Source organism: Centroberyx affinis, unplaced genomic scaffold (genome assembly GCF_046629955.1).
Source record: "Centroberyx affinis isolate AG114_WGS23_722 - 3 ecotype Tasmania unplaced genomic scaffold, CSIRO-AGI_Caff_v1 ptg002510l_1, whole genome shotgun sequence".
Taxonomy (NCBI): domain Eukaryota; kingdom Metazoa; phylum Chordata; class Actinopteri; order Beryciformes; family Berycidae; genus Centroberyx; species Centroberyx affinis.
In genome coordinates this window covers 836-14684 of record NW_027280732.1, presented here as the reverse complement: position 1 = coordinate 14684, position 13849 = coordinate 836, and the positions used below count along the sequence as shown (strand labels likewise).

At 42.0% G+C, this 13849-nt stretch overlaps 1 protein-coding gene across 1 annotated transcript; it reads right to left on the bottom strand.

Annotated features, from left to right (window-relative positions):
• Positions 1-232: 232 nt before the first annotated feature.
• bbox1 (butyrobetaine (gamma), 2-oxoglutarate dioxygenase (gamma-butyrobetaine hydroxylase) 1) lies at positions 233-4566 on the bottom strand. Its single transcript, XM_071534262.1, has 5 exons — positions 4307-4566; positions 3298-3403; positions 2938-3134; positions 1886-2052; positions 233-407 (listed from the first exon to the last, which is right to left on the bottom strand). Exons 1-5 carry the CDS (start codon positions 4564-4566, stop codon positions 247-249), a joined length of 891 nt encoding a protein of 296 aa, XP_071390363.1. The 3' UTR covers positions 233-246.
• Between the last annotated feature and the right edge of the window lie 9283 nt (positions 4567-13849).

The window sequence follows — 13849 nt, the reverse complement described above, 5'->3', positions numbered from 1 at the left end:
CCATCACGCACATAATCAAAATCTTCTATAAGAGAGTGTTTCAATTATCTTTTGACTCTTGGCTACTCAGGTCAGAGATTTAGATATTTTCAGACATTTCAATATCTTTGCACTTTGCCCACTGTCATCTCAGCTTTTTAAGACCAACATTGATCATAACACAGAGGTTATCGCCACCTTGCGTCATTTAGATTTCCTGTAAAGGCTGTGGAGTTACATATGTAAAAGCGGCTGTGTCCCACAGGCCTAAACGTCCCCGTGGACAGACTTGCGGAGTATCCGGAGGCGGGACATGACTTCGTCCCAGTCCAGGTAGGCGCCCTCCAGGTGTCGCAGCTTGTCTGGGCGGCTGATGTAGCTCCTCCGCCCGTGGAGCAGGCGCCAGTTATCAAAAGTCACTATGTCGCCTGAAAGAGAACAACATCCAGAGATCAGAGGGACGGGCTTTTTTCTGCTTAAAGTCCCAGTGAAACAGCATTTTGAGATATTGGATATTGGGATGGGACGCGGGGTCATTCAGGGAGAGAAAGGTGTGAATGTTAAAATATCTGATGGTTTTATTGATGGAATTTTTATTTGCGCCTCCTGGTGCAGCATGAGGTCACCATTAAAGATATGCTGTTTTCCAGAAAGTAAAAATAATTAAAAAGTGAAAAAATAAAATCAGTTTTTTAAATGTTTTGGCATTTATTGTTAAATGGGCGTATATTATGACATGAGAAATTCTTCATTTTTCATTTCATTGTGACTTTAATGTGATTCTTTATTGATCTGTGCAGGGACATTCATTGTTTTGTTTGCCTCACTCCACAGGGAGGTCAGAGGTCAGGTACAGAACAGCTGGGGGATTCAGTGTTTTGCTCAAGGACACTTCAGCAGTGCGGCTGCCCTGATGCCCTATATTTCTGATACAATTACTCCATCTCCGCACTTCAGCCCCTTTATGCCTCTTGATTATTCTAAGAGGGTCACACCTCACGGGGGAAATTTCATTTGTGGCCCACGGTGACCGAGAGACGGCACCGACGTCCCTTCGCCACGTGTCGTTCTCATCATGACCTTGATGACGACGACGACTGAGACGGTGTTGATGATTTTTCCTTGTCTGAATGGTAGACAATGTGCTGTCACGCGAGGGACTTACTTCTATAGCCAACGTTTTCTTGGTGCAGGGTCCCAAAAACTCTATAAGCACAGACCACACTCAGTTGAATACTTCAATATTTATTTTACTTATTCAAGATGACTACACAAGAAACAGCCAGACGTTTCATTTCTCTGCTGCCTACTTCTGGAGACACAGCCACTGAAGAAATGCAAAAGTATATGTATACAAGTATATGTAAAACAAATACTGAAGTATTCAACTGAATTGTCCTGAATGTGGTCTGTGCTTATAGAGTTTTTGCTCGTTAGGGATTGTAACAACGCGTTATGTAATAACTCGACAAAATGTAATAAATTTTCACTTCATTATGTAATAACACCCGCATTTTGTAATAATCTGCCGCATTTTGTAATACACAGCCTGAATGCAATATGTAATAAATTTCCCTGTATTTTGTAATAAATTATTACATATTGCGGTGGTTAATACATTTTATTGCACTTTTTTTATGAAAATGTAATAATATGGTGCATTATGTAATAACCAACCAAAATAGATGTCTTCATTCATAAAAATCATTATAACATTATAACAACAATGTTTATTTTATGCATTCTAGCATGGGTCGTTTTTAATTTTTCATCTACTATGTTAAAATGTGGGCGTGTGAAGCCCTTTTGAAACTGTAACTGTGATTAAGGGTTATAAAAGTAAATCTGACTTAACTTAAACATACGCGTTATCTCAGCTGGGTTTTGAGAGGAGCCACACACTGACCTGGTTCCATGCGGTAGCTGACCACGTTCTCCGGCCGGTTCATGATGTCCACGTAGGCCTTGAGCGCTCTGTAGAAGGGCTGGACCTGATGCAAGGGGAGGTCCAGCACCGAGTCTCTGGTGGCGTTGTTGTAATTTATCCTTGAGACTCGACCCTCGCTGTCAACGCTGCTCAGAGAGGAGGGGGGACAAAATCCAAAGTCAAGCAACCATACATATAATGAATTTTCCCCACAAAGGATTTGAAATGCCTTGGGGTTTTTTATTGGACACACTGATTAAATTGCTCAATATCATCTTGCTTTCTACTCTTAACCTGATAATTTCATCAGTCTTTCATGCTGTAGGTGTTTTTAGGTATAATAATCATTCTGAACAGCAGATGGCAGTGTCCTTCAGTTTACAATCTGCATTACACACACCTGCGCTCTCACTCACTAATACATGTACTACTGCATCTTGTTTTCAAATGCATGTCATTATGACTTTTGCAAGGTATTGTGTGTCCGAATCTTTTATACATACACACACACACACACACACACACACAGTGTAAATGTGGCAGAAGCTGTGTGTGTATGTACACTACCAGTCAAAAGTTTGGACACACGCATTTTCTTTATTTTTACTATTTTTCACATTTTAGAATAATAGTAAAGACATCAAAACTATGAAATAACACAAATGGAATTATGCAGCGACCAAAAAAATGTGAAACAAATCAAAACTATCTTATATTTTAGATTTTTTAAAGTAGCCGCCATTTGCCTTGATGGAAAGACAAAAGGCTTTGGAAAGAAATTCATACATCACTATTTATATTTGTCTAAGAAACACATTTCAAGCATTTAAGCCTTTAGATCAAAATGGCTTTAAGATAATGAAAACCATTGTACATTCAATTAGGTGCATCCAAACCTTTGACTGGTAGTGTATAGGAAGTACAAAAGGACAGGCGCTCTGACAGCCCATCAGCACGACCAGCCACTTGTTCCTCGCTGCCTCTACTTGTATCTATTCACCCTACATTCGGTCGAGGTGAAGCCCACTCACTCGATGATGTGGTTCTTGGACTGCACCATGAAGTCGCAGTAGTCGGTCCCCATGTCGGTGAAGTCGACGCGGAGCGAGGTGAGCGTCTGGAAGGCCTCCGGGTCTTCTCTCCGCAGCTGCTCGGCCATGTGGAAGCCGTCCACCACCACGCTGTCCCCTCCTTCCACCGCCTGGTTGATACAGTGCAGAAACTGGACCTACAGCGGGCCGAAACACATGCCGCACAGTGCTGGTTTTACAACACCGAGGACACCTTGCCAACTGAACAAATAAAGGCTCCTCACAAGTGGATTGGTAATGCCATGTCTTTTATATGCAGTATTATCCTCTAAAGAGACCGTTAAAGTCACAATTACTCACTCCAGGTGGGAAGTGCAATGCGGGGTAATCTGTATGGAGACTGAGCATTCCTGAAGTGTAGGCTACATTGTTTGCCATGGGTTTGTCCTGGACCTGCCATGTGTGCCTGCAGAGGAGGGGAAGATTCATTAATAAACTCTATACTAATCATTTAATTTGAGCTTTAGAAGACCAGCAGCAACAATTAGTCTTTATGGAGAAAAAAAGATAAGATGAGATGAACTTTACGGATCCCCAAGGGGAGGCTGGGGAGCTTCAGAGGAATGCTTGCACTGTAGCTTCTAAAGGAGTTCATTGGCATGCAGAGGGAGTCGTGTGCTAATGAGGTAAAGTTAGCTTCCATGTTCTGTTTGCATGCCTTGTTCAGATGCGTTCCTTGACTTGTTGCCCAAGTCATAAAACAGTCTCGCTTTTCTAACGACACGTCTTCAGCTTTGGTCCGCAGTCTTTCGCTTCCACCAGGATGAGCTCATCCACTGGCAGTGGAAAAGCTTCGTATTCCAAAACTCTGTTCTGACTGAGTGCACCAGGTAATTCCTCTGGCTTAAAAAAAAAAAGTTGGAATGCTTTTAGGTTGTTTTCCCCGTCTCTGTCCTGGAGCAATCAGCACTGCAATAACTCAAACTGCTGAATCCCAGTGTGATGAAAGGGGCAGCAGACACTGTCCAAGGCTGCTTGTCTATGAAACTTCGTCACTCAAATGAATCAAAGTTACAGATATCTGGGTATCGTACAAGTTTTCCTCAACATCGGTGCAAAAGTGAGAAGCTGAGACTGTGATTTGTTCATCAAAAAAACTCTGTCTGCTTTTGTGAATCCCTGGAAAAGGCTGTAAATCAAGCCTTCTTTGTATTTAATTTTTACTAAAACTCTCCTGGGGCTCCACTCCAGCTAAAATATGATCAGTGGAAAATTCAGCACTTCTAGATTTAGTGGGGATTTAAATTATTAAACAGTGGCTTGGCTGAGAATGACTAGAGCTAAATGGGCAAATGTCACGGTATCTTACCCGTAGAAAGTGAGCCTCAGATAGCCAATCCTCTCACTCAGTCTGGCCACCTGGCCTCGCTCCAGAGGAGCCCCCTTCAGGTAGACGATGCCAACACGCCGCAGTGCCAAGAGCCAGGCCAGAGCCGCCTTATCATCGTGGAGGACCTCCTGGAAATCAGCTGTGGGAATGCGCAGCTTGGAATCCCAGTAATAACGCTCTGGAAAGAGTAAGGGGATATTGGCATGTTTATGCAATTGACAGGCACATGTGTAAACCATTCATAATTCACCAATTTATACTTATATTCACAAACATGTTATTTTTTCCACCAAAGACACTTAAGTCTACATCCTCCTCTGGTTTGAATCAACTGAATAAAACGGACCAGAAACAACAACCAGAAACAACAACAACACAGCAGGGATGAGTTTCAAGAGTTTAATTTTCACAACCAGTGCAGGCACAGTTCCTTCTCCTTCCCCTGCCACACACACCTCCCTACATTCAGGACACTTTTTCCACTGAGGCGGCTACATGAGGTCTGAGTAAGGCCTGGACAGCCTTGCCTGATGTGCCAAGGTAAAGGAAATGAAGTCAAGAACAAACATAAGCTCACAGCTTCTGCACAATGAAGCACGTTATCAATGACAGGTTCCAATTTTCTAGTTTTAGAAAGAAAAACTAAATACAAAACTACTACTACTTGAAAAAGTGGCTAGCATTATTATGGATTTTTTTTTTTTTTTTTTTTTTCAGGAGAAAACAATTCATATGGTCTTTCGGGCTGTCATGCGCCCCCTGCTTGTTGGGGCCCATTTTATTAAAAAATGTTGCAACTGGCCACTGCATGCGATGGTCTGAGGACTTTGAGATGAATAGCTCACTGAGAAAAATCTGCATGTCTCAGACAGACAGACAGCAGTGGAAAAAATCCTCCCACTGCTCTCCACCCAGCTGGCTCAACTCCTTTTTCCATGGAGGCTCTCTCCTGTGACTCCGACAGAAACAGCTGCTAAGTACATTTGGGGGAGGGGGGGGGGGTTCCTGCAGAGACTGTAGACCTGTCTGATGTTTGTGGCCTCATGATGTCTCTTTTCAACACCCACCAATTTTGAAACAATACTCCAAATGGGTTTGTCACAAACAAGCAGATTACAAGGCTAACGCTTGCAGGGGATGGACAGACAGGGTGCGATGCTGAACTTCCTGTATAATTTATCATCATCAAAAGCGTCTAAAACTCCGAACGAGACAAATCACCTGCGTCAGCGGCTCACTGTGAAGGCCCAGCAGATTTACAGTTGTAAAGGGAGGGGAAGGGTTGCAACGCATCAGTGCAATATGGAATTTCAGCGCCTCACTGTTGAGAGGCAGGAAGACACTCAGGAGCCCACTGAGATGCAACATCAGTCAGAAACACAGTGATCATCCTGACTTGTAAACCTCCCTCCAGGCTGTTGTCACAAACAATACGTTTCTGACGGCACAGTTCAAAGGGTCAAGAACTCCCTCCTTGTTAAAACCTGTCAGGAGGGTGGAGAAACACTTGAGGAAAACATAATGACGCAGTTAACTCTGTGAGTTCTTGAAGGTGACCACAGAAAACAAAGGCTAAGAATGAGGAACTAGGGCAAAGGTCACGCCTGAATGTTACAATTGCTCTCATGAAACTGGACCTGCAAGTCTGTGCAGGCACTGGGGGGTGGGTGGGGGGTTAAGCTCAAATGGTTTTGGATGACACCCATGGCAAAGAAGCTACAGCACCAGTTGCAGGGTGCATGTAGATCCGCTGAGGAGTCTTGGCTGTAGCTCTGCTTGAAACAGAAACTGGCTCATTTTGTAAACTCATCATGCTTGCTACGATCAAATAAGTTCACATTGTGGCGGCCGGCATATATCAATAAAAGATGAGCGAACTCTGCATCAATACATCATCAGCTTGTTTTTCAACTGTAAAGGCTAATCACGTAACTCAGATGTGAGGGGTTGGCAAAGTTTTCAATAAAACCAAGTATTTCTCGTCATTTATCAGCTCACACTGGCCACAGCTGAAGGAACGAATAAGTGCTGTCATGCTGTGTAAACAATCCTGGCCTACTTGAGACCAAATAAAACAGAGTGAATTTGTGAGGAGATGACTGTTAGGTATTGTTGTGATATGTAGAAAAGTTGAGTAGTCCTGGGAAAAAAAAAGAGATTTAAGTGGTGATTAATGCCTTAAGACCGTCTTTGTTTGCAGACATATAAACTGAAAAAAGTTGTAGAGAATGATTGAGTCTGGAGAGAAAAGAGTACACCAGATGACTGGTGTGAACCCAGACAAGCCTTCATGTAGGTGACGGGGGTACGGAGCCCGGCGGCAGCAAGCCCGGCCCAGTGGGTTCAGGTTCAGACACCACTCAATGTTCTGGTCTTATTGCCGTGTAATGCTCAACACTCTCTTACTCACCAAAAAGGCGAATTCACCGCACTGATTTCCTGGAACGGCCTGTGCTTCCGCAGAGCCAATCAGAGATTAGTCTCACTCTCTCGCATAGTTTCCAGCTGGGGTTAACTGAGATACAATGTCAGAATGAGTGTAACAATAAGCACTTGTGCGTGAGAAACACACAGAGGGAGAGAGTCTGAGGGAGAGAGTCTCATCTGTGTAAAAACACGGAGGTTTTCACAGGAAGGACTAGGCTAGCATGTGCTTGAAGGGACGCATTTGACAGTCTGACAAGATAGTATGTGTGTATAATCCCCTCCCTGTTCCCCCTTGGTCTTGGTCTGCTACAGTGGCTTTTCCAGATGAGGAAACCTGAAGCCGCGGCTCCTGTGGCTGTCAGGCAGCTCATGGCAGTTTGGCTCTCCCTCATTGTGCTCTGTTTAAGCTGGAAGGCTGCGTTGCTTTCCTCTGCAGCTGGGAGCGCCTTCAAAGCTCTGCTCGAATCACTGTGTTATCCAAAGAGCTTTGTTTGAGTTAGTTACGTTTTATCACACAGCTTGGATCAGCTGCCTTCAATGGGCCGTCTGTGGAATGTACACTGGAGGGCTTGGAGCCAGATGGGCATAAGCAACCTTTTCAGTGAGAATGCGCTTTTATATATTAGATTCAACCGCTACTGTTAATAGCAGAAGAACGTTTTACCGCAATATTACCGCACCTGAATAAAATGACAACACATCAAATATGTAGATTTAGGTATTCTTGCCTTCCTCCAGCCCCAGGTGAATTCTTGGATATTGTTTTGTAATTTGTTTTTAAGCTTCAGTATCAATAAAGCACAAAGTAACTAACAAGTGAATAGTTCATTATTTTTTCATTATTTAAGCAACTAATAAATCATCAAAACTGTTATGTCTCTGCTTATGTGTGCGAGTGAACCCATATTAGTGAAATCTCATTTTGCATCCCACTACTTGTGTACAGTGGGGAATACAGAATTGGCTAAATGATTGATGTCCAGTTCCTGAGAAAGCAAAGCAGCCTATCCCCATAAGCATACTCCCACTATGCTTCACATTCATTAGTGTTAATTTGCTGCGCTAAATTTTTCACTGAACTCCAAATTAAAATTAGCCTGACAAATTAGCGCTACTAAATTACTTGTTATAAACGCGGAATAGCATCATTTTATGTTATTTGTTGTTATTTATGATGTGTTATCTATATTAAGAATTATGGGCTGACTGATTTTTTTTTTTCTAAAACAGCCCAAAGTAACTAATTATCTAGGAGTCTACAGACTATTTTTTCTTGTGAGAGGCTTGACAGCATTTTTTGTTTAAAGTAATTTTATAACCAAGGTGACACCAGAAGAAAAATGTTGATGCAGATGAAAAATTGGCCGGCCTACATAAAGGTGCAACATTGTGAGCATTTCCTAAGTAATCATGGTACACTTCACACCAGACCCTTGAGTCCAAACATTTGAAAATATTCAGTCAACAAGTAGCACGTATGTTTCCCTTCTGTCATATTGTACCTGTGTGTCTGTTCACAAAGGCTCTGTGTTTACAACAAGCCAAAAAATCACTGTGCTAACTGTGTATCACTGGATCTGCAAGAAATCCACTCCACCCTTGACCAATTTCAACAAACACACCTTTATTTATGAAACAGACCTGGATGACAGAGCCACCAACTACTGCATTCCCAGTTTAAATAAGACAGAGTGAACAGTGTTCCTCTCACTTGACAGCTCCAAGCCGTCGTCACTCTGTTCCAAACTGAACTTTGCCTCTTTCTCCATCAGCGATTTGGGCTCCCAAACTGTACTGAGTGTTGCAGGAGTTAGTCAGATCATGTTATTTTGCCAACTTATACTCAACGCTTTCGGAATTAGTGGAAGTGCCAAGTGGGAGGCCTTGCTTGCCAGAGAAATGAGATATTCACTCATTATAATGACCAAGCTTTCCACGCACACTGATATAAAAGTGTTGAAATATCATAAAAGGTGACAATGAAAGGGATTTGACCCTAAAATTGCTGATTAGTGAAGGAATTACAGGACAGTACCAAAAGTTTGTGCATGGGTAGCAGAGGGGGAAATTTGTGGTAAAAGGCCCAATTCTCCTTCAAAGAGACAGCTGATTTAGTTTAGATGTGAATTACAGTATTTTTGACAACAGTCCCTGTTGCTTAACCCTTGACTATTCACAATAGCACACTACACCGTGATAAAGACTGATTTTGACAAATTAAATCACTGCAATCATAGCTTGCCGTTTGTATTCCTCAAATTCCTTTAAAGTTGATAAAGGCGGGACAAAGGTGTGGGTGTGCATGTGTGTGAGCACGTGTACGTACGGAAAGTCCGTTTTGCTGATGCCGTGTAATCGGTGTGTGAACTGATGGAACAGGTTTGGGTAGAGATACTCATTTTTCCATTGATGGACCACCACAGCAATGTTTCCAGGAGCCTTTCTGTCAAGTGACGAGTGATGACATAAGAGAGGGAAAGGAGGCTAAATTCAGACCAGATGGCAAAAGGAAAACACCCGCCAGACAGGGAATTGACGAATCAGCTGCTACTTGGCTGAGCTGAAACCAACAGTCAATAGAGTTAATAGAGAAAACTCAATAGAGTCTCGTCAGGAAAGCCTTGGACCAATGAGTGCATTTTAAGTCAGACAGTTTGGCATAACAGAACAGTCCCAATCAAATAGACTGCTGATTGAGACATATTGTATGTATTCAAGCAAGGAAATGGAGTCAATAAATAAATGTCCAGAGTGCCACAAACCGTACTACAAACTACCATCAACTACCAAAAAAACTACAAAGTAACCCATAAAACGTACCACAAAATACCCCAAAGTATCGCGAATTGTACCACAAAGTAGCACAAAGTGTACTACAAAGTACCATAAAGAATGCCAAAGGACCACAAAATATAGACTGAACAGTTTTGGCCTTTGTTTTAGAGAACTTGTGGTTTTCCTCAGCTTTCTGACCCTCTGTACACCAAAGGCCCACAGAGCTCAGAGTTCTGCATGACGCCAGGATTGATTAAGACCAGATAGCTAAGGTAAAGACAGGGTTTTGACAGCCAATTTACAGCTCAAGGACAGAAATCTTCCTGGTTTTATGGCTGCAGTTGACTGATCGAGGAGACCTTATCGGCTGGCGGGAGGAGGATATAATGAGGACCGCTTCACTGTTTTAGTGAGAGAAATCTCATCGCAACTTTGGTGTCATCGTTGTTTTCTCTCACTCAGGATCTGGAGAATAAATTTCATAAAATACAGTTTCTGTCCAGCCTGCTCCTTCACCAAACTCCAGACTGGGACCTAAAGTACCACAATGTGTACCATAAAGTACCGCAAAGTAAGATAGCAAACCACAAAGTAACCCAAAATACCACAAAATATCAAAATGTACCTCAAAGCTCTACAAAGCACGATAAAATACCATGAAGTATAACACAAAGTATCCCAAAGGACCACAGAGTGTACCCCAAAGAATCTTAAAGTGCATCTCAAAGAACCACAAAGTACTCTCTAGTATACCACAAAGTAGACAAAGTATACCATCTACTACTATACCCTAAAGTACCACAAAGTGGACCTCAAAGTACCCCAAACTACCACAAACTATGAAAGCATATCACAAATTACCGCAGATTATAGCACACCCAAAGGTACCACCGAGTGTACCACAACGTAACATGAAGTACTACAAAGTATATAACATAGTACCCTTAAAAGTACCCCAGTGTGATGCTAAGTATGACAAGGTGTACCACAATAATACTTCAGTTCTGTGTTTTCTCCTGTAAACTGCTCAGTATCTGAGAAAAGTCAATAAATAAATTGTTTAAAAAAAAAAGGTGTACCACAATATATCCTAAAATACCTAAAAGTAGTCACTCCACTCCTCCACTCCTATCTCGTTACACCAGTAACCAGAGGCGTCAATTTATCCTTAAGACCTGAATAAACTGCCACCGACAGCGGCGGTATTTTTCCACTGCATGAACTTGATACTTTTAAGCGGCTGCAACATTTGGGTCGCCCCAAGACTGCGGAACTGGTTGGACAATCTAACCACAACACTCTTGCCTGGGTCCAGACCTTTGAATCCGCCCACTCCACTGAGTTGACTGATTCTGGTCTGGCATCGTGACATGAAACAGCGGTTTCTCGGTTGAAAAATGATCGGTCCAGTGAGTCCCCCCGACTAACGATTAGCCAATCAGCGCCACGGGCGGGACTAACGCCGTTGTCAAGCTGTTGTCAAGCTGTTGTCAAGCTGTGCGCCGGAACCAAGGAGGAGTAATAACAACAATGGCGACCGCGATAGACGCTGCTATCGAGGCTGTTCTAAATCGATTAAAAGTATTAATTACTTTGAAATCCAAACAGCACTCTGCTTTGAAGGTATCCATTCAAAGGGGAGATGTTTTTTTCGCATCAGTGTCGACATAAAATGACGTTAGATTCAGGCGGATACGTTGGTCTATAGTGATTGGTTAGGGAAAATCGAATCCCCCTCCCCCACGGAAATCGGTTAGAGTGGAGGCAATGTCAGACTGAAGATGGAAATGGAGTGTAACGAGTTGACAATTCTGTCTGATATCAGGCAAACAACAATCTTCTGTCCTCCAACATTTTTTTCAAATGAACAAGGGAGAAGGGAACGTTATGTAACCGTTATGTAAGGAGCATCACACCTTACTTACTTACTTAAACTTAGGTTGTCCAGTCCGGCTCGGGTGCATACTATGCAGACTAACCGCATCCACACAATTCAGTAGCCAATACCTGAATTTTCAGGTAGTTAGTGTGGTTGTAGAATGCGGTTGTCACTCTCCTTAATAACCGAACTGTGTGTGAACTTAACTCCAATGAGGAGTGACAACCGTTTTAAGCTGCAGTGTACGTAGCCACTGTAGCACAAATTACCCCAAAGTATGCCACTAAGTGCCACAAACTGGTCCTCTGGGGCACTGGCACATGCGTGTTTCAAAATGTTTAAACTGTTCAACTTTAACATGAGCCAGACCGACCTCTTGGGCTGGCACCCAGCTGGAACTGTAAAAAATTTTCTTAGCCCCATTTCACTCCTTACTGATGGCTAAGAGTCATAATGTGGAAATTTTGGTCTGATGCAGGATGAAACCAACGTAAATCAGTCCTGCAGGCTAGAAAGAGCATAAGCAGTACTGATCAATAAATGAAAAGAGTTAGTGTAGCAAACACATGGACTGAGACTAAAATACAGCAGAGGAAAAACACATACATCCCAATGTTAACCAGGTGCCAGGCAGAATACAAAGCATAGAACAAAAGAGTGCATACACTGCAGGTTTTACCTGAGGTGTATGAATTTATTAAGACCTATACATCAGTCTGATGAAGAGCATGGAGCTCCAAATGTCACATGTATAGATGGTGTTAATAAATTCATACACCTTGGGGCCAAGTCTACTTTTGTTCCGGTACTAAAATAGAAAATCAGCAATCAACTGATAGCAATAAAAATGAGCTGGCAATGAATACACTAAATAGGGATGGAAACCCTTAAGCATCTTTGTTTCCAGACTCTGCAAAGCCAAAGTAGCATTTAGCTTTTCTTCTGGTGCTATGTGAACTCAAACTAACACACGTAGAGCAGGAAGAATGACATCTATTAATTCAACTCAACACAGCTGTCCTGCCTGATCAGGGCAAATGACTCAATGACTCAGACAAAGTTTACTGACAATGAATGAGAGTACAACATTAACGGATATTGGAACAGAAGGCAGACTACTTCTACTAGTCTACTAAACTATGTGAGATTATGGATAACGTCTGAGAAACAGCTGTCAGTTTAGCGTTGAAACATTTAGTTAATTAATCAGTTAGTCGACTGACAGAAAATTAATCGATTCTAAATTTGATAGATGACTCGTTTTAGTCATTTAACAAGTAAGAATACCAAACATTTGCTGGTTACAGCTTCACAAATGCTAAGATTTACTTGCTTTTCTCTGTTTCATATCATTATAAAATGAATCCCTTGGGTTTTTTGGCTGCTGGTCAGACTGAGTGAGCAATTTTCAGAATCACTTTGGGCTCTGATAACTTGTGATGACCATTTGTCATTATTTTTGACATTTTAAAATGATTTTAAATGATCAATCGATTAATGGAAAAATGAATTGAGAAATTAATTGAGAATGAAAAGAATTAATTCATTAATCGAGAATTAAAATACTTGTTAGTTGCAGCCCTATGTCAGTTATATGTGTTTTGGCATATTCCTATTTTCAGAATAGTAATTTAAACAGTTTCATATCTGTCCATTAAACATCAGTGACATGAAATTATCCTTATTAAATACCCATGGCCAGGGTGTGAAACGGGCGACCTGGGATGATGACATGGTTAAAATATTAAGAGCATTTGGTCGGGTCTGGAGAAAAGCACTGACAGATTTATCAGTGAAAGGCAGAGTCAGTCCAGATAAGGATGTGAGTGACAGAAGCCTGCAGTGAGCCTGTGAGCCGCTCAGCATCATCACTCTCCTTCATGTGAAATGAAAGGTTCAAAGTGCACAGGCCAACAGAAAAACAGCACATCACTTTATGAGGGTAAACCAAAGGTCCTGGACACTCAACTCACACACCTAGGATGACGCCAACACAATTATATCACTTGTGTTGAATATTATGGAGATGAAGGTGAGTTGGATGTTTGATAAGAACAGAAACTGTAACTGTTGAATGTCTATGTGCTACAACACCACATCGCTGAATACCATGATTAAAATGTAACAAATGGATTTGGATTAAATTAAGTGGACAGACAGCCCTTGGCCCAAGGAGCAGTTGATTCGACTTTGGTGATTTCCACCATTAGAGGATTATCGATTTTTTAACCATAACTATTATGCTGTGTTTACGTGCTGGTGGGAAGGTCTGACATCCGCAATTTCAACATTGGCTGCTAAACCGCATTATATTCATGTGCTATTTTCTGGGAAAATCAAACCTGGAAAACAAACGATAAACAAACATATACTGTTACGGAGGTTGCAGATTGGCAAGTTGAAGAATGTTGAAGCACTGGTGGAGGTTTGTGCTCTACTGA